The following is a 20,032-nucleotide window of genomic DNA, read 5'->3' as shown; positions in this document are numbered from 1 at the left end:
GTTCGTTTTGTTCTCCACTCTTATCCTCAAAAATTATTTTGTGCAATAAAATAAAATGACCGAAGCAATGGATCAGGAGGTACAGGCCGTTTGTATAAAAACGGTCTCACTTTTTATTGTATTTTGTAAGATGAGATTTGGTTTTTTTTCTCAATGGGTTAAATATCTATTTTGGGGATATAGATGTACTTCTGACAAACCACCACCTTTAAAGAACCACTCCCTCTACTCCCTCCCCACACTCTCCCATCTGCACCAAGTGAGAGGAAATGAGTTTTCTGTGAGACTCCTCAGACTCACAGAAAGGAAATCACTTGAGGACCACAATTAAGGGAAGATCAATTTAAAGTTGACCCTAGGGTCTCCTTTTCCTAGGAAGTGGAAGTTTGTCGGCTTTACCCCACTTCAAAAATTCAGAATAGAGAATTTGAAAGTTGAGGAAACGATTTCAGCTATATTTTAGGATTACGGGGGCAGAGAAACTAGAGAGAAACCATTCAGGGGAGAGGAAAGTGAAGTAAGTGGCAGGAGAAGGAAGGCAGGAAGGGAAGAGCAGAGAGAACAAGAGAGCCAGAGTCGACCGCCGGCAAAATGGCGGTGGAAAGGAGCCACCAACAGTCACTGGTTTTTGTGAGGCCCTATTGGAACTTTTCAAAAATTCATCAAAAGGCTGGGATCTCCATGACCAGCTGGAGAGTTCCAACTCCTTTCTCTTTATTTAGTCCTGCACTTGCCTCTGATCCCTTTCCTGCACGTGTCAGCCAAGGCAGGGACAGCAAACAGTGCTCATGAGCATGGCGCCTAGATGTAACTGCCAGCGATGAAATGCGGCGGAAAGCCTGTTATCAGTGAACTTCAGCAAACAGCATAGCTCCTGCCAGCACAGCAGAGGGCCAGGCAGCCAAGGAGCTGTTAAGATCTTGAGTCTGCTTCACTGTGAAAGGAGAAGATACACAACAATGTTAGGGAATGCAGGAGGTGTGGCTGGAGGGGGCAGTCAGGAGGGACACGGGGCAATGGGACACACAGGCACGTTGGGAGACCAGCTGGGGGCTTTGGGAGCAGTGACAGTAGGAATAGGACGTATTTTTTTTCTTCTCAGCCATGGAAGTCTCAAGTAAGTTAGGGGGGGAATAGAGCTAGGAAGGGGTTATTGTCTCACCTTCATGTCGCTACACGAAAGGAGGGAAAGCTACAGGTGCCATCAGTGTAAACATCCTAACAGGCCTCTTTAGACGAGTGACTCCTCCTACCTACTTGGCTCTCTTTCCTTCCCCTCCTGAACCTCTCCTCCTGCTTCCCTGGAAGAGATTTAGGAGAACAACAAACAGATCAGAGCCAGAGATCCCCCCCGAAAGAATGCAGGGTCTTAATCGGTCACAGGAGGCCCAGCACAATGGGGGGAGAAGTGGCCTGGAAACCCAGCACAGTCCAACCCTCCTCTGACTTGCAGACACTAGAGCCCAGCCTTCTGCCGCCCCTCGTCTTCTGACCACTTTCCCTCAGCTTGAGTCATCTTTGCCGTTGACACGCATCCTCTGTCATTATATGCATTGCTCTGCAGTCTGCGTGTGACATGCTGTGTTTCCATACTGTGTCCTCTTCCCTGCCCGACTGCCAGACCACCCTTTGAAGGAGAATCAAGACCCATTAGGCCCCCTCAGGGCTTTCGGTTCATGCATCTACCACAGTGAGGACACTCTGTCCACGTGAACAAGTACTTCCTTCCCTTGTAAACACGCACGATAGTGTCAGGGGTGCCCAACACGTGTGTGCCTCTCTCCTGAGCTCCTCCGTAGCACTGGGTGCAAGAAAACAGGGTCTGATTGATTATCCTTTCAACTTTTGACCTGAAATACTTAGGGGGGAAGTATTGCCTAGATCACGCCATTCATAAAATGGCGGCATATCACCCATTCCTTGGCAATTGATTCAGAAATGACTCCTTACCCCTGCAATTTGTCTTGTCAGTATTTCACAATTGTGAAAGCAAAGGTTAGCCACAAGAACATGGTATTTATTTCATGATGTATTTCCATTCAGGATCCCAGTGGTAATCACACTCCTCCTCAGTTGTCTCCATCACTTAGCCAAAGCACTTACACCACTGGTGGCTCCCTAGACGTTCCTCACATTATCATGCAGGGCGATGCAAGGAGGAGAAGAAATGAAAACTACTTTGATGATATTCCCCGATCAAAACTGGAGAGGCAGATGGCCCAGGTAAGGTGTTAAAAGCCTCTGTGATGTTTTTACCTTTCCCCCATAGCAAGGTAATGCATCCTGATATCGAGCACTAGCTGAACGGTGTGCGGACGCCTGTCGTCCACCCAACCGGAATGTTACCGTGTATGCCATGGCTTTCATTCCGCACTCGCTTGGACCAGACCGAAACAGACCTCCCCAGGAATGGAATGCACACACAGACCCTTGTTATCCGTTCTTAGGGGAGCAATCATCTGATCTTGTTGCACCTGGAAAGCCTTTGCGCCAAGGGGAATCATACCATGTACGAATCGAATCACGATGGAAGTGAATAACAAAAGTCTGGGTGATAAAACGTGAGTCGGTTAGATGATGGAGCAGTAGTCGGAGGGACATACTGACGCCTCATGGTGTCGTTAGCTTTCTCCCAAGTTAACGCCTTTGTACAGGGTTGCGTCGTCTCATAGTCTCACCTCCAGGAGTTGAAGGTCATGACGCTGCCTGACCCAGAGAACTGAAATAAAGAACCCTTTTCCATGGTTTCCGTAGAGAGGCCGGGGTCTAGCCTGCCCTCAGATGGCTGCTCAGAAACGTGAGGCGGCCGTAACCAAACAGCACAGCTGCTCTTAACACAGTCAGAGGGGCAGCTAGCGCTGCAGTTGTCTGAGAAGTCAAGATTTGGATTTGTTGACGACGACCGGCAGAATCGACTCTGCATCCTCCTCCCGGGTTCAGACTGGTGTGTTAAGAGGCTTCTCTCTGCCTCCCACACCTAAGATGAGAATCTTGAGGTGAAAATTCGACTGTAATTGCTCTGCTTTGCTTGTTAAATATCTTTCTTGTGGTGAGATTCTGTTTCGAAAAGCCTTTGGTAAACATTCTGTGCTGCGGCTCGTGAAAGAAAAAATGCGAAAAGAATGTTCTGGAAACCATGGCCATCCTGCCGGCAAATGCCCTGGAGAGAGAAAGAGAGAGAAAGAGAGAGAGAGAGAGAGAGAGAGAGAAGGAGGGTCTGGTGTATTGCAGCTCCTTCCAGCTCTCTCGATATTGAATTGTTCTCTGGGTTCTTTGTGCAGGGAATGGCGATGCTAGGATTACAGGCAACCTTTTTATTGAAGGGAGATGAAAATGCACGAGATACAAGTAATGAATAATCTTCCCTCTCACTCTTTTTAAACATTAGCTTTTAATCCTTACTTCTGTTTTCACTGGTGTTCCTTTAAAGAGTCTGAAAGCTTTTTCCCCAAGCTGTTCAGATATTTCCTGCAGCTTGTTAGTGTTTATGGATCCCATATCTGGTTAATGGCAGCATTTCAGTGACGTGGTTTGTTTTAACTTTGAGCCCTGAGGTCTTTGTGTGTTAGTGCACACTGGGTCCTTTCTGAAGCTTTCCCTTCCCTGGGTAGACGAGGATGCTTCATTCAAGAGCATTAGCGACTATTGGCTATGCCAACCTCAAAAACAGAGTCACCTATTTGAGATGCTCATATAATCTGTGAGATTTCTGCACATAGCACAGTTTTTTCAAAGAGGAAATTAATTACTCTTCTGCCTGCGTGTGAACACTCAGAGGTAACCTAGCAGGACTGCTCCCTTAACTTCTTTCATGAGATTCCTAAGCGAGGGCCAGTATTGAAAGCTCAGATGTTTTTCCTGTCCAGTCAGAAGGCGTCCCTTTCAGGAATGGTCTCACCTTGAAATCTGCATGAACTTGTATTTGGCCAGACGAGAAAGATCCAGAAGCAGAAGGAGGATGAGATGAGCGGGGTGGATGGGACATGGGGGGCCACAGAGGGCCTGTGTGAACGTGTTATTTTCCTCATGTGTCCTGCTCACAATGATCGAATGCCAGGTGCAGACACGGACCAACCTGAGTGTATTAGACCTTTCTGAAATCCTGCCGCTCGATACAGCACTTTGGCTGCAGAGAAAATAGGAGTTGGCACTACAGGAATCTGATCAATAAGAAAAAAGGATTGTGGGATCGCGACTCTTTCAGTTGTGTTAATTGAAGTTGGTTGTTAAAAAAAAAAAAAAAAAAAAAAAAAAAAAAAAAAAAAAAAAAAATTGAAGTTGGTTGTTGTTTTTTTTTATATATATATTTGTTTCTCTTGGGACTGTTTCCTAGTCTAGAAATGCCAAAAATTGTGGAGAAATGAATGTGGACCTTTTAAAAATAGTTTCAAAGCTCGAACCTGTCAAAATATGAAATACTCAGTGATTTGGTGTTTGAACAGTTTTATTTAAGTGCTTTTCTACTACTCAGCCCCTCAACTGATGCTTTTTCTTATCATTCCTTTTCTGGTCGTTTGTTATAATGATGTTTTAAATCCATTTGCTTTTTTAACAATCCTTCTTACCCTCTCTAGACCGCATTCTTCCCCGAGGTTATGTGCTTAGCCAATAAAATGGAGTCTTCCTAAAGGCTTGAATTAGAGATTAAAATTTCAGCAAGCAAGCAGCTAGTTACACCTCCTTCCAGCCAGGAGCTGGGGCCCTGAGTTTCCTTTCCAGGGTCTTTCTCCCAAGGGGCTTGCTTACATAGCATGGGCAAGGCTTGCCTAACCAGTCTGTTTCCCACCAAACAATAGAAGTCCATCTTCAGGCTTTCTTACGTAAAGGAAAGGAAAATGCAATTAAGAGAAAATCACCAGGCCAGATCCATGTTCTCAGAAACCACTGTCCATCAAGTGACAGAGGCCCCACCAGAGTGATCTGGAATTCTAGTCATAGGCCCAGAGATCTTGGTGGCAGCTGTAATTCATGGCAGTGTTGCCTTCTTAAGGTCTGCTCAATAGATGTTTGAAAGTGCTTTGCTTAACTTGGAAAACCAATGTGTAAAGTTAAATGTAGATAAATTTAATGTCCCCTCCGCTATTAAATTTGTTCATTGGCAAATGATTTTCAAAAGTAACACCAGAGTGATGTTTACTTGCGTTCAACTTCAACCAATGTGAAAAATACCTATTTGGGAATACAAAGGATTTTAGATGCTGTGGCTATTGCTTACTCGTATTCTGATATAAGCAATGTTCTGGCATCAAATTGTCTTAAATGAACATGTTATTCACAGAATTGAGTTCAGTACTGACAGCATTTTTTAACCCAGCAAACATAATGATATAATCACATCTAAACAATGGGTTTCTGTCATGCTGAAAACATTGCTTTTCTAGCCTACAGTTCTAAATTGGACTCATTAGCCCAGAAGCTCTGAAGTGTTCCCACATTGACGTACCTCTACTAAATGAATGTCGCACTCACATTTGTATAGTAACAACTTAGGGCTTTTAAATTTTCAAAGTACTTTCACATCTGTTACCTTATTTTAGTACAAACTATCCTGCACAACTACTCATGTACCTATTACACACGGCAGGTCAGCTTCTTAGTCCGAGTTCTGTAGAGATGGAAAAGCAAGTGAAAATGTGGAAAATAGATCAGAAAGGGGACAAATAATTTCCAGTATTTAGGGCCACCTCACAATCTTTAGAAATTCTCTTGAGTGATATTTGGAAGTCAGAATAATCTTAAAATGAATAATAGAGGCACCTCGGTGGCTCCATCGATTGAGTGTTTGCCTTTGGCTCAGATCATGATCCCAGGGTCCTGGGATCATGTCCCACATTAGGCTCCCTACTCAGTGGGGAGCATGCTTCTCCCTCTCCCTCTGCCTGCCACTCCCCCTACTTGTGCATCTCTCTCATTCTCTCTTTCTGTCAAATAAATAAATAAAATCTTTAAAAAAAAAATGAATGATAAGGACGCCTGGGTCGCTTAGTGGTTCAGCGCCTGCCTTTGACCCAGGGCGTGATCCTGGAGTCCTGGGATCGAGTCCCACGTCGGGCTCCCTGCATGGAGCCTGCTTCTCTGTCCACCTGTGTCTCTGCCTCTCTCTCTCTCTCTCTCTCTCTCATAAATAAATAAAATCATTTAAAAAAATAAAAATTAAAAAATGAATAATAAAGGAGAGTAATGGAGCTAATAAAATTTAGGAACCACATTTTCCAAAGTTATAAAGAAAGGAAAAAGAGTTTCCCGATGTGAAACTTATCACCATTTATAGAAGTCCTGCATTTACAAAAAACACATATGGAAAAGTGAAATGATGCTCCCATTTTCACAAAAGAAAAAGGGCTCCCAAGTAGTAAGAGAAATACATATCTTTGCACAAATGTTAGCTTGACATTAATGAGGAAAATCCATAATGGAGAAGTCCTGGTGTTTTGAAGCCTCTCATCTAAATCAAAATATCAGTATTCAGGGTGATTACCTTATCTGATGCACGTAAATCTGAGAAATAGACATTATCCACATTTTGAAGACCAGGAGACTGAGAAACCACAAGTCTCGAGTGGTCCAGGTCACACAGCCAGAAGGAAATCAAATCAGAACTCGCCTGGGGGATTATGTAAGGCACTGCAAAGGCTTTGTGTGAATAGCACCCTGGTCAGTAGAAAGTTGATTCAGTTGAAAGCCTAATGTTTCTTGATCCAAACAGTATTACTTGCTAAGTACAAGTGATCACTTACTTCTTTATTTGACCTCATTTTACATATTTTAGTAGCTCTACAAATGTTTGTTCTTCTGTTGTCGTTAAAAGAAGAGAAACAGAAACGAAGTCAGGTGGAAGCTCTTCCGAATCCGTGTCTGGGAGCCTCTGTGCTTTATCTTATCTCACCTCCCCATCGGCCCATCCTGTACTCAAGGAAGCCTGGGGGGTGAGGGCATCACCCCAGGGCTGGCATATGGCAAAGCAGGGCCTCACACTCTGCCGACCCGACCACGGCCTGGCTCCTCTATGGCTCTCAGTACCCTGTGCTGTCTTGAATAATATAAATACATATTTTTACATGATACACAACATTTTAATGACAGTTCAACAAATACAAACTTCCCAGGTGCTAGAATAGATTACACTCACGTAGGCTCAGCAAGCAGAGTGAGGATAAAATCACTAGTGGTTTAGTGGAGACTTACTGAATCAGCTCTTATGTTATCACCGTAAAACCCTTTAATGCAAAACTGTCATGGTTATTTGTTAAGCCTTTCAGTGGAGACCCCTCTCTGTACGTGTCTAGGTAGAACTCTGCCTTTTACTCACGTTTGTGAAAGCTTTGCATGTGGGCACGAGCCTACGAGGCGGGCAGACAAGTTCTGGTGCATGTTTTCTGGAAATAGTGGCTTCTTCAGTTGGAGTTCTGATTTGGTTTCTTTGTGGCTGTTGTGACCTATAACAAGTCACGTGGTTTCTCTGACCTTCTGTTTTCGGGTATGGATGAGGCTAAAGCCTGCCTCTGGGATTTGTGTGTGTCAGACGAGATCATTTATGTGTAAGCATATTCTAAACTGTCAATCACTGTGTTGATACATCGATGCTAGGACTCTCAATTCAGACTGGTCGGTCACCTGTCAGTCCCTACTTCAGAGGTCCCTGGTTCATGATGGGGCCAGGTGACGCCAAAGATACTAGAAAAGTAAGTCTCACTCAAGTGGTTGTAATATTCCACAAAGACCATCTTTGTTGTTGTTCCAGTATTATCCATGCGTAGAATATATATGGACAATGGAAGTGGAATTTTGTTCTTTATTACTTTAGTTGTATAAATATGAAGGCTGCCAAGAAGCATCTATCATGATGGAAAAGGGGTGTGTGCTGTGAGCACAAAGCCAGAAGAGCAGAAGACAGATGGAATAGTTCTCTACAAATTCAGGCCACATTCAGGCCACTCCTTAATCGCTCCTTTGCATCACTACATTGTACACCTGAAACCAATACGTTAACTAACTGGAGTTTATTTATTTATTTTTTTTTTAACTAACTGGAGTTTAAATAAAAAACTTTTTTCAAAAGGTAGGTAGCAAAGAATATCTATAGTAATGGCGTGTGATTACTATTTTAACATGGCAGGGCAAAACATTAAGTGAGAAAGAGGTATTATTTTTTCCTTAAGTGAAATTTAGAACTTGCTTGAAATACACAGTACACAAAATCACTAGAAAGGCATGGGTATCTCAGGCCATAGGCAAATGCTTAGCCATCTTTGGGAAAGAAGGAAGATGGTCATTTATTCTTTCACACTTTACCTGGAAGAGCAAGTCTGTTGTTTCCAGAAATTCTACCCACTGCTCTGGTATTATGGGAATTCACAGAACCAGCCTTCAGAAAACAGCACAACTATGCTCAAGGAACACCATTTAACAAAGCGATTTTTCCCTCAAACTAAGTTTTCTTATTACTGTGTTAGCACCAGATTTTTTTTAAATGCTCATAAGTTAATGGCAAGTTTGAGTTTAGATTTCTATCACCTAGCCACTGCTTGGAAAGGCTCATCCTGTCCGTGACTTCAAAATTTTCTTCCATGAAGGTCTAGAGAGCAACTCCTGATACTCAAGCACAGATAATACCTAACCCGAAAGAAAGAAAGAAAGAAAGAAAGAAAGAAAGAAAGAAAGAAAGAAAGAAAGAAAGAAAGAAAGTTAAGAATAAACTCAGTAAGCTCTTCCATCAGGAGCTCCTGATTTGACAGCTTGTCAGGTTGACAAGCTGACACACCAGCTTCAGAGATAACTTGGGATGTTGATGATGATATCTGTGCCCTGTTTCGAGTCAAGAACTCTAGACCACCAGCCACCTATTCCCAAAGGCATCACACCAAGCAAAAGTGGAAAAGGTTGCTTCCATAATTGGAATTTAAACCCGATGTGTGTGCACTTTGTTTATTAATGTGGACAGATAATTGCCTCTTCTCAAAATATACACTGCTCTCCCCATGACAACGTTGGGGTTGGAAATTCCAATGTGATTAGCGTCTTTGGGGGAAACATTGGAGTGTTACTGTCGATCCTGTACATCAGTTTAAAAACAAAAATAATGGGAAGAAGTGGGAGGGAGAATCACTCCGATGGATTCGCTTTTTAGATTTTGATGCTCGTCTTACAAGTCTGTATTCTTTCATTCTCCGTCAAGTCCATCAGCAAGGCAAATTAGGCAATCAGGAGTTGGTTCTGACAGGTGCCAGTTCAGACCTAAACACCTTCATTTATTTTACTGCAGAAGTTTTGATGTCTCCTCCCTGTCTCCAGGTCCTGGTACTTAACCAAAGTGAATGTTCCCAATTAAAAACAGACCATGAATTTAAACACACACACACACACACGAGTATAAAAGATCCTAGTTTTGACTGAATAAATAAGAAACCTGACAGTATATAAAAACCCTATTTCAGTGGAATTGACCTCATGATATTTCCTGGTGCCTTCGGCTTGCTGACAGTGAGCAGCTTACAAAGGCACACCAGACTATTTTTCCACTTGTTAAATCTTTGGAATGTTTCTCATTATATTCAGTCCAGTTCTTGGGTCTGCAAGTCAGAGTTTTGGCTGTCATAATGTGACCTTGATAAATTTTCAAGGGTAGGAGAATTTGCTTATTCATTCTCTCTCTCTCTCTCTCTCTTCTCCCACCCCTTCCTTTTCTTCTTCCAATGTAAAAAAAAAATGCAGACAGGGTCTTTTAATGTCTGGAGGAAATAGGGCTATTTTTCTTCTCTCAGCTAATTCCGTTTGTATACGACTGAGGTAATACACCTGCAGGGACTCTTGTAGCTACATGCAAGTAACAGAAATCCAACTCAAGGTGTCTTAAAGTAAAAAAAGGGACGTGTGTTTGAATCATTCCACTGCAAAGTCCAGGGAGACATGGGTCCGGGTGCTGCTATCATGTCTTGTTCTTTGGCTTCTCATGGTTCAGCTCTGCTCTCTGGGCTGGCTCTTCTCCCAAACAGGCTTTCTCTATATGGGGGAGTTTCAAATCCAGTTCCTGTTCAACAGGAAACTACAAGAAAGAGGGTTTATCCTTCCAAGAGTTCCCCAAAAAAAGTCCCAGGATTAAGGCCCACTGGTTCAGATCAGCCTGTTTTTTTGGATCACTTATCTGTCCAGAGCGAATTACGAAAGAGGGTGTGTGTGCGCACATATGTGATGTGATTAGCCAGACGTAGGTCATGTGCCTAGAGGGGATTTCAGCTTCCACCACATGCACCACACAGACTGAGGGGTGAGAAAGGAGCCCCTCACATGGCCAGAGTGCCGTGACCGGAGATGGGAATGGCTTCTCTGCGGGCAGTGCCAACAAAAAGTGGGTGCCTAAATAAACCCACTTAGACATTCTGAAAATGTCTGATAGAAAATTGTCGTATCACACAAGTATTGATTTCAGTGTTTCATGCCTAATTTAATGAGCTTTTTAAAAATACCGGATCTGAAGTCATGAGATCAAGGGTTTTAAAAAAGCCAGCCCATCTCAGTTATCTATTACCTCCATAACCTTGAACCAGCCTTTCAGCCACTTGAAATCTTGGTGTTTTTCTTCCTAAAATGAAATTAATGCCCACTTCACATTATTTTTGTGAGGCACAAGTAAAGGAGTAGTTGTCCAAGTATTTTACATGCTCTAAAGCTTCATGTATGGGTTGTTTTATTAGAAAGTATCCATTATTTTGAGAAAACTTCTACACTATGCTTTTTCAACTAACAACTGGGCATAAATGCACTGTAAAGTAAAGCTCATCATATTTAACAATGTTTTATAAAACTATCTATCTTCCAGCTTCTAAACCTAAACTAATACATCTCCACTAGTGTGGAAATCATAGTTCTTTGAAGAGAGTTCGAATACTATAAGAAGTTCCCATCTGTGTGTAACCCAGTTAGCACTGGAGCTCTTTGGCAAGGATTCATGGCTGATGCCCCTATTTAAATACTTTCAAATACTTTATGAGTTAACGTACATCAAAATCTATCATTATATTTTATATTTAAAATTTTTTTTCTCTTATGGTGAAGTGTATGTTGGCAGTGTAGTAGCAAGGCCTGACTCTCCCTCCATCATTTTAAAATTCCCTGTAATAAGCACGCTGTAAATATATATAGACTAGATTATACAAAGTTATAGGCACCACAAAGCCACAGGTTTCTAGGACCCCAGATTAGAGACAAATTGGGATGTTCCCTCATCTCTTAGAAAAACTATCTACAGAGAGCCTGGGTGGCTCAGCAGTTGAGCATCTACTTTTGGCTCAGGGCGTGACCCTGGGGTTCTGGGATCGAGTCCCACATTGGGCTCCCTGCTTGAAGCCTGCTTCTCCCTCTGCCTGTGTCTCTGCCTCTCTCTGTGTCTCTCATGAATAAATAAGTAACATCTTTTTTAAAAAAAGAAAAGAAAAATTATCTGGAATAGTAGTATATCCCCCGCCTACTAGGTCTGGTAAATTAGCTCATCACCATTATTATCGGAGGCAGCACCAATTGATACAACGTATGAGGAGGAGAGGAAAGCAAGGAGGGTGTGCCGCTTACACAAGGCCACGTGGACTGTACGAAGTAGAGGCCCTGCGGAGGCGGGGAGAAGTCGGCTCCCCTCTGCCGGAGGTTCTCTCAGGCCACAGGGCATTCGAGTCCCCCCGTCGCCGCCAGCCGCCCCCCCAACCAGCGGGCCGCGGGCCCCAGGCATCCCGGCCGCTCGGCCTGTGGGTGCTCGCGCTTAACAACAGCAACACATTGTTTACTGCTGAGCGTTCTTCATGACAGTCTCCCAGCCTTTACCGGTGGCCACGGTCCACACCTCCCTCCTCAGCCCTCAGCCTGGGGTGTGTGACCTACTGCGGGGTTTTACCCTGACATCACCCCTTTCCAGCAAAAACAGCTCTATCAGGTTGTTCGCCCAATAATCCTCGTCTATCAGTGTCTTTTTAAGCTTGGTCAGCACTCCGTGTATCAGTGAGCCTCCCCAACCACATCATGCGCTGATTTAAAAAGCTTACTTCTGGGGGGCCCCGGGGGGCTCAGTGGGTTGAGCGTCTGTCTGCCTTAGCTCAGGTCATGATCTCTCGGTCCTGGGATCGAGTCCCGCATCGGGGCTACGTGGTCAGTGGGGAGTCTGCTTCTCCTTCTCCTTCTGCTTGTGTGCGCACTCTCTCTCTCTCTTTCCCTCTCTCATAAAGAAATATAATCTTAAAAAAAAAAAAAAAAAGCTTACTTCAAAAAAGCATGCCTTTCAAGTAATCTCTCCAACATGTTTAGTCCTGAGCAGACAGGACTAAGGAAGAAACTGCATCTCCTACCAGAGACCTGTTGGGTTGGCGTCACTTAAGATAATCATTCAACCAGACCTCGTTTTTCCATATTTTCTACACGGATGATATGGGGAAATAGTGGGGCCTCAACATTGGTGAATGGAACGGCCTCATCCAGTACTTCTTTTTTACCAGAGGCAGGAAGCAATGTTGAGCATCTAGTCAATAAATGGATTTAAATAAAGAAAATGACAGCCTCAGTTTTCAAGAAGGGAACATAATGTATAAAAAGATGTTACAGGCAAAGAACAGTATTACTCTGCAAAATCCAGCTCCTCTGCTGCAATTCATATTATTTTTTTTTAAAAGCTGATTGGCACATTTCTGAATGAGTTATTAATATTTCGGTGTTTTAATGGTTCTGAAAATGTATCAGTAATGGTGGCATCCAACGTTTGAAGTAGAACAAGTCAGACAGCCCAGATTGCAATAAACAGCGTGATCCCAATTGGCTTAAATTCCCTGCAACGTCCGGAGAAAGTGGGGAGCTGTACAATACAATCTCAATTTCAGTGTCCCTTTTTCCTCTCTGCTTCAGTTTTTCTGAAGAGATCTCACAAATAATCGTATGTCGTCATTTAGGGCTACAGCTGTCCTATTAGGGAACGCAGGTCATGTATTATCTCTACAAATGAACAACAGACATCGCATAGCCTGTACGTTCCCTCCTACTTGGGTAGCTGAGGGCTTATTTTGTGTGCTCTCAGTATTTGAATCTGTTAACAAGGAAGGAGGGAGTGAAAGAGGGAAACCTGCAAATTGGGACAGACCACAGGAATTGGTCACTGCAATCTGTCCCATGCCAGTGGACTTCTGATGGGCCCAAACGTGGCATTTCATTCTTCCTGCTTCTGCTAGATTGATTAATGCTCAATAGCAGATCACACAGACAGAACAACCAGAACCACCGGTGACCTGACTTATCACTTCCAGCAGGTGATCTGTCCAAGAATTTCCTCTCCAACACAGGGGAAGGCCATGATCCTCAAGGTTTGATAGCACTGCCCTTGAGCGAGGCAGAGAAATGACAGGTAACAGTATTTTCCTGAGGCCAGCATTCCCTGCAAATGAAATAGTCAGTCTGAAACTTTTATTAAAAAAGCCAGTGGCAAATATATAACTAAATAAAAATTAAAAGCAACCACCACCCAAAACCCTGAAGTTGAGACACTCGAGGGTGGTTGAAGAGGAGAATCACACACAGTTGTGCAAGTCACAGAGCTCCCGGGAGGGGAGAGGAGGACCATCCCTGTATCTGTGGCAGGAAGACGGGAGTGATCCAAGGCTGGACCCAGGCCTCTGGGCAACTCGGGAGAAACAGAGGTTTCTGATCTTCTGATTTCCAGGCAGCCTTTGGAAGAAGAGGCTGCAGGGCTGTCACTGCTGGAAGAAAAGACACTGGGGTGTTCAGGGCATTAATCCACGCCTGAACACAATCTCTTTGCCTCCATCTTTTGACAGATCTCATTTTAGTCTCTGCTCAAGGAGCCGCTGAGTCCACTGGCTGCTGACCGAGCCTCCCTTTGTTAGGGTGCTCTTTCTTCTTTTGCCTTTGAAGCTGTTTTGTTCACGCTTCAAGTTTGTTTTTGTTTTATTTTAGAAGCGCTGTCATCCAAGAAAAGGAATGGACTTCATTATACCTTTAGCTTTCACCCTGAACCTTTCCTCTTTCTTGTCGGATTCTTTCTGGTCCATTTCCGAACATCCTGAAGTGTAAGGGAATCATGACAAATACAGGGGAGAAACTGAGAAAAAGAACATTTTTTTCAGGGCTAGAACAAAGCAGAAAATTTCATCTCTGGTAGAATCTGACCAGAGGGCTCTATTCATACACGTTTCTTTATTAAACTAGCTGCACAGTGTTGTTGGCAGGACTCCTGGAAGGTTTTCAGAGCCTAATTGGTATTGGTAAGTGGATGGAGCTATTGTCAGCTCTCTCCATTCCGAGACCCGCCATCAGCCTCTGAATCCCAGTTTACTACTGGTCCTGACAGTGGGAAAGGGATTGCGTCTGTAGCAATATGCATTCCATAAACAGTCACTTTGCAACCCATGCCTTGAGCTCAAAAGATGCAGGATCTATCCTGGAATGATGTCAGGGTGCCAGGGAGACAGATTCTTGTGCTCTAAATTTTTTTTAAATGTTCAATTTCTGCTTGAAAGAATAATCCTTTTATAGTGTGGAAAACACAGACTGAAGTCGGCTATAATATGCCAGATGCTCAGGGAAGGCTTCTCTGAGAAGATGATGGTGGAGTAGAACCTGCAGGAAGTGAGGGAGCCCATCACACAGGAGCAGGAGGGAGAATATTTCAGGCAGAAGGGGAGGTAAATGCAGAGGTTCGAAGCAGGAGTGTGCTTTGCTGTCCAGAACCAAGTAAGCAAGAAGAATAGAAGGAGAGGAGGGCAGAGAGAGGAGGACAGGGATGGGTGCCAGAGGATGGACATGCTTGCAGGCTATCGTCAGGACTCTGGATCCTCCTGTGAGTGAGTTCAGGGGAGCAGAGTGGCCTGACGCAGCTTTCACCTCAAATAGATCATGGTGGCTATTGAATGGAAAATAAGCATGAAGGGGGCAAGGATGAAAGCAATGAAACCAGTTTGCAAGCTAATGGAATAATCCAAGTGAGAAAAGGTAGTGGCTTGGACCAGGCAGTGATAGGAGTGTGAGAAGAATTAGAAGTAGGTTCAACAGGACCTGCTGCTGGATTGGGTGAGAAATGTGAGCAAGAGGATGGCTCCCACTGGAAGAAGGGGGTTGCCGTTTGCCAAGACAAGAAGGCCTATGGGGAAGATTAAGTAAGCAGGAGCTTGGTTTGGGCATCTAATTTAAGGTAAAGATGCCTGTTAATCATCAAAGTAGAGGTGTCAAGAGGGCAGCTGGGTATCCAAGTGTGGAGCTGGGGAGCGATCCAGACTGGAGATACAAATTTGAGAGTCAGGACTGGGTGAGACCACCTCATGTAGCCAGAGAAGGGAAAGGGATTGAGGACTGATGGCTCCAGGGATCAGAGGATGACCACTCATACAAGCCAGCAAAAGAGGCCAAGAAATGGAAGAGAGTGATCAAGTCTGCCAGAGCTCAAGGAAAATGAAGAATCTGATTTGGCAGAGTGGAGGGTATAGAGAAAGGCAGTTTCTGTAGAATGGGCTCAGGTGAGTACAGAAAAAGGGAACATGGAGGCCACATAGGCACCCTCTGGGGCATTTTGTTGCTTGAAGATGAATAGAAATTGAGTAGGATCTCAAGAAGGATGTTGGGTCAAGGGAAGGAGTCTATTGTTAGTAGAAGGTGTTACAGCACCATCTGAGAATGTTCCAGTAACAAGAGAGGACATGGATGAGGATGAAGAGAGAATATATATTACAAACTACTGGATTGCTACGAGTTGAGCAGAAGAGGAGTCTACTTTTAGTAAGAAAACCTTGAAGATAGGTAATATGCTTTACACGTTGTCATTAGACTGGAACGCAGATGTGTTATATTTTCTGAACTGGATTCCTGGAGACCCAGGGTACGACACTGGGGATAAGAATGAGACACATGTTGTAGCTTAAGAAAACATTTCCAGCATCAGGATAGAGGTCCAAAGATAACATGATAACACCTTCCCTTCCTCAAAGAAATTAATATTCAATTATTGACTACACCTCAGTTGTAAGACTACTGTATCTTTCCCCAGTCGCCATTGATTTGGACTGCATGGTAATTCAGTTCAAGTAAACTAAGTCAGCCTGGAAATAAGCAAATGAAATTTGCAGAGGGATGTTTGACATCCCTTTTGTAGAATTGTCTCCAGGTTCTGTACAAGCCGGCCTTTAACACATTGGCGTGCTAATTACGGACTTTCCTTCTCTCTCCAACAAAGTGAGTAGCCCTTTGTCAGACTTGAGCAGGAAAAATGAGACCTGTTCTAACAGGAAGTCTACAAGGCTGATTTCTGGGACCTTTACCAGAAATGTGTCAGCAGTGACGTCACTGACCGAGATCTTGCACAACAAAGCGGACTAACCTCAAATGATAATGAATAGCGGGAATCCATGTTCTTGTAAGAGAAGCTCCAAACACATTCTGTGAGTCCACCGGTTCAGTAAATACATTTGACAGCCTTCTGTATTCTAGGTCCTAGAAGTTTAGCCGTGAAAAAGTTCCCTCTGATGAAGCTTAACGTGAGCTGCAGAACAACCTGACAACATAAGTAGGTCAAGAACTATTATTATTCTTTATTGATGAAGACATTCTGAAGCTTAATTAAACTTAGATTTAAATCACAGCTGTTCTAGGAATTTGGGCCCCAGATGAAATCTTATCACCAGTAATTTCTTTCCCAGAACTGTTCAAAACTCAGCACTTTGATGCAAGTTGTACCGTGAAATATTATCTTCATAAGTATAATGAAATTCCGTGGTGGAAACTCTTTTGCATTAAAAAAAAATTCCAGCACTCGGTCTAATAACCACGTGTCTAGAAGAAGAGCCATTTTATCTTACGAAGACACCAGTTATAGCTAATCCACCCGAAGTAACTGCTCTTTGAGCCTGATACGTTATTTACTGCCAACAGAATTACAGTGATGCCTGAAACGTCTCCACTTCTTCTACAATGTCCACAACTTAAACACCATTAGCTGCCTTTAATTCCAACCCTTTTTTAAAAAATCTGACTTCTTACCATTTGCGCTGAGTCAACTAATTGTTGGAACGTACAGAAGTTTTATTTTGTCTACATTGAGGACGTAGCTTACAAATGAAAATAGTTATTAGAACATCTTTAAAATGTACAGAAGCTACACACTCTCCTCCGTGTATGTGATCAGAGGTAGTTTTTTTCTTCGTTGAGAAAATTTTTATATGGATTAAAAAAAATAAACTGAGTGATGCATGAGACCCTCGCTTCCCTCCTTAACTCTCTCTGAGAGAGAAGTTGTTGGAAGGTAATATTCGTAGACCAGGGTGTTAGTGGGAAATTTCCTGTAGATGTTAAGTCCCGAACATTCTCCAGAGAAAGCTGTGGTTAATGCAGCCAGCTACCCCGCTGAGGCCTGAGCCAGGGGTGGTGACCCCAGCCAGGGTGAACCTGTCCCTGTGCAAGTAGAAGGCTGGTGTGGGAGAAGGGTGGGGAGCTGTGGGAGCCACTGAGGAGAGCGCTGGAGGGAAGGGGGAGGTGTCCCATGCCATCTAAGCCTGAGGAGAAGAGCTCTGAGAGGAAGGCTCAGCCAGGGCTGAGGGAGCCCAGCAGAAGGGAAACTGGCACCCCCTGCCACAGGCGGACTTGTGATGGGCAGATGGCCCGGCCTGAGCTGGAGAGGAGAGGGCTGGAGGGACGCGGCCAGGCCGCAGGAGGAGGCCGGGTGGTCCCCCTCCCCGTGTGTGCCATCCAAGGCATGGGTGGGCGTGGGCTCTAGGAGGCCTGAGGAGAGGTGGGAGGAAGTCAAGCCGGAGAGGTGTTTCTCACACAGCAAGTGTGTGCTGGGGGCCCATCCCCTAGTCCCCCAGGAGCCCCACCGGATACACAGTCGAGCCTGTGTGCGGCAGGTGGTGGCACCTGCTACAAGAGGACACGGAAGGCCGTGCTAGTGTCACCCTGAGAGGCCACGCAGGCGCCCGTGGATCCAGCCACAGCCCGAGAAGCAGAGGCCCCATCCTTGCCCGGGGAAGACCCCCTCCGCAACAGAGAGCGGGACGGAGGGAGGGCTGGGGGGCGTCCAAGATTCACCAGCCCACCCCCCAACTCCTAGCTGGAGAACCAAGGAGAGGGGGACAAGGTACAAATCCGGCCTTTTGTAACCACCAGGGGGCTTTTTAAGCCTCGAACCAGGCCTGGATACTGGGGTTCTGTACCAAATGTGGATTCTTAGTGACCCCAAGTGACCAGGAATTTCTGAGGCCTGTGCAGAATGTCAAGTGGCCTGGCGCCCACCGGGGACGGGAGGCCAGGCTGGCCCCTTTGGGAGTAACGATCGCAAAACAGTAAAGCTCTCGGGGGTCTAAACCCCGGTGGAGTCGAGACTGTTCCTCGCAGAACCGGTTCCATATAAGTGCAGATGCCCCTTGCCCGTTTGCCTGCTTTGCCTTTTCAGGGTCAGTACCGCGCTGGCCCCCCTTCCTGGCCATCCCGGTGGGCTGACCTGCTGTGACCCACTTATCCTTTTTGACACTCAGAGTCGTTATCTGTCGGACGACAAGCGGTTCTTGGCTGACTTCTATCGTTTAGAGTCTGTGAAAACCGGGGCTGCCCCGGGGGCCTTAGTCGGTTAGGTGGCTCCTGATCTCGGCTCAGGTCACAGCTCAGGGTTGGGGGACAGAGCCCCTCTGCAGGCTCAGCAGGGAGGCTGCCCGGGGTTTTCTCTCCCTCTCCCTGCACCCCTATTCCTGCTCTCTCTCTCCCAAATAAAAATAAATATTTTTAAAAACCAGTTCTGTGAAAGTCGTGAACGAATTAGCTCAGAAGTGTGGCTAAGAGCCCTGAAAGGTGACCCATCCCCACCACATGCCGGCTTGCACCCGTGAAGCTGGTCATCCCCCCAAGGCCCGGAGTTAGCGTGTTTAAATCAGAAGCAGCTACTGCAGGTGAGGCCGCAGGTGTGATGGGCAGAGGGCTCCGCCGGAGGGTCTAGGTCTGCAGGGTGGGACGAGAGCAGATCTGCGGTGGGGAAGCTACCACCAAGTGCAGGGAGGGAAGCAGAGGGAGAGCGGCGGGGTCTCCTGGGCTCGGCCCCCCAGAGATCTGACGTCCTGGACGGGTCGCCAGTTACCTAACAGTGTGTCCTCCACAGGCCACCCCGGTGACAACGGGAGGGATGGGGGGCAGGGGGGCCGGGATGCCGCCGCACCTGGGTGGAGAGGTGGCATCGTTCCGGGAGGGAGGCGGGAGGGAAACCGGTGAGCCGGGGTGCGTTTCCCCCCAATCCACTCGCTGACGCGATCGCTTCTCAGCCGCGTGGTGCGTCCGTTCCTTTCCCCCCGCACATCCTGGGTCGGCCGGCTCCTGATCTGGGGTGATCTCGGTGCTCCCCGAGTACCGTCAGCCCTGCCGCTGCCCTTTCCTGTGATTCCGTTTCACCGTGTCTTCAGAGTGATGGAATTCGGGAGAAGACCCCCATAAAGAGAGCAAGCCAGGATCGTCTTGGGTTTGTTGAGTGGCTCCTGCTGTCACTGCGGCGGGGGGCGGGAGGCACCTGGTACCTGGTGCAAAGCAGACCTGACTGTCTTTTCATGACTGTCCTTTGCTAGCTTGGCAGCGGCGTGGTACAAACTCCGGGTTTCGGAGCGGCCTCGTGAGGGGCTCCCCAGTGCTGCTCCCCAAAGGGTCTGCTCACTTAACAGATCCGGTGTCACCCCTTCCCGCCGCTGACCGGCGGCCCGATGCCTCCCCCTTGCCAGGAATAGCTTTGCCCGGGAGAGCCCCGGGCCGACAAGGAGCCTCTAGGGCTATTGCCAGCGACGACCAAGTCGGGAAAGGCGTTTTATCGCACTCTTGCTTTTGGTCGTCGAGGACAAGAAGACAGAAATACTCTTCACTAAAGGCTTTTTCCAGCATCTCTCTTGAACTCCATGCAAATGCTTACCCTCTGAAATGAACGATATGAAGAGGGAAGGTGTTTCCACCGTCTCTGGCAAATGTAAAACAGTCTGCTTTTTTCCAAGATGTGAATTTATAGGTAATCTCCCTTGATATGAAACTAATGCAT

The 20,032-nt window shown here is 45.7% G+C and overlaps 1 protein-coding gene and 1 long non-coding RNA gene across 22 annotated transcripts in view; one reads left to right on the top strand and one right to left on the bottom strand.

Moving 5' to 3' along the window:
* ANKS1B (ankyrin repeat and sterile alpha motif domain containing 1B) overlaps nt 1–20,032 on the top strand; it is a 1,053,015-nt gene that overhangs the window by 972,125 nt on the left and 60,858 nt on the right. For 13 of the 20 annotated variants that reach the window (XR_007402223.1, XM_025439282.3, XM_025439277.3 and 10 more), the window contains one exon: nt 2,044–2,223. The exons of 2 other annotated variants lie outside the window; for them this stretch is intronic. Coding sequence is in view for 17 of the 18 variants with exons in the window: in XM_025439282.3 (XP_025295067.1) it covers nt 2,044–2,223 (180 nt within the window). In the remaining variant the exon portion in view is untranslated. The remainder of the gene's footprint in view (nt 1–2,043; nt 2,224–20,032) is intronic. 5 more of the 20 variants (XM_025439284.3, XM_035699326.2, XM_025439283.3 and 2 more) reach the window with 1 other exon arrangement.
* LOC112654704 (uncharacterized) lies at nt 110–19,362 on the bottom strand. 2 transcript variants are annotated; one of them, XR_003133251.3, is made up of 4 exons: nt 19,175–19,362; nt 16,355–16,528; nt 1,163–1,301; nt 110–934 (listed from the first exon to the last, which is right to left on the bottom strand). It is a non-coding gene; the product is annotated as an uncharacterized LOC112654704 (long non-coding RNA). The 2 variants fall into 2 exon arrangements; XR_003133250.3 differs by lacking the exons at nt 110–934; nt 1,163–1,301 and adding an exon at nt 12,271–13,402 and having other exon boundaries at nt 19,175–19,314.

The sequence above is a fragment of the Canis lupus genome, chromosome 15 (assembly GCF_003254725.2).
Source record: "Canis lupus dingo isolate Sandy chromosome 15, ASM325472v2, whole genome shotgun sequence".
NCBI classification, from domain to species: domain Eukaryota; kingdom Metazoa; phylum Chordata; class Mammalia; order Carnivora; family Canidae; genus Canis; species Canis lupus.
The sequence above is the reverse complement of the archived record's forward strand: the minus strand, read 5'-3'. Positions and strand labels throughout refer to the sequence as shown.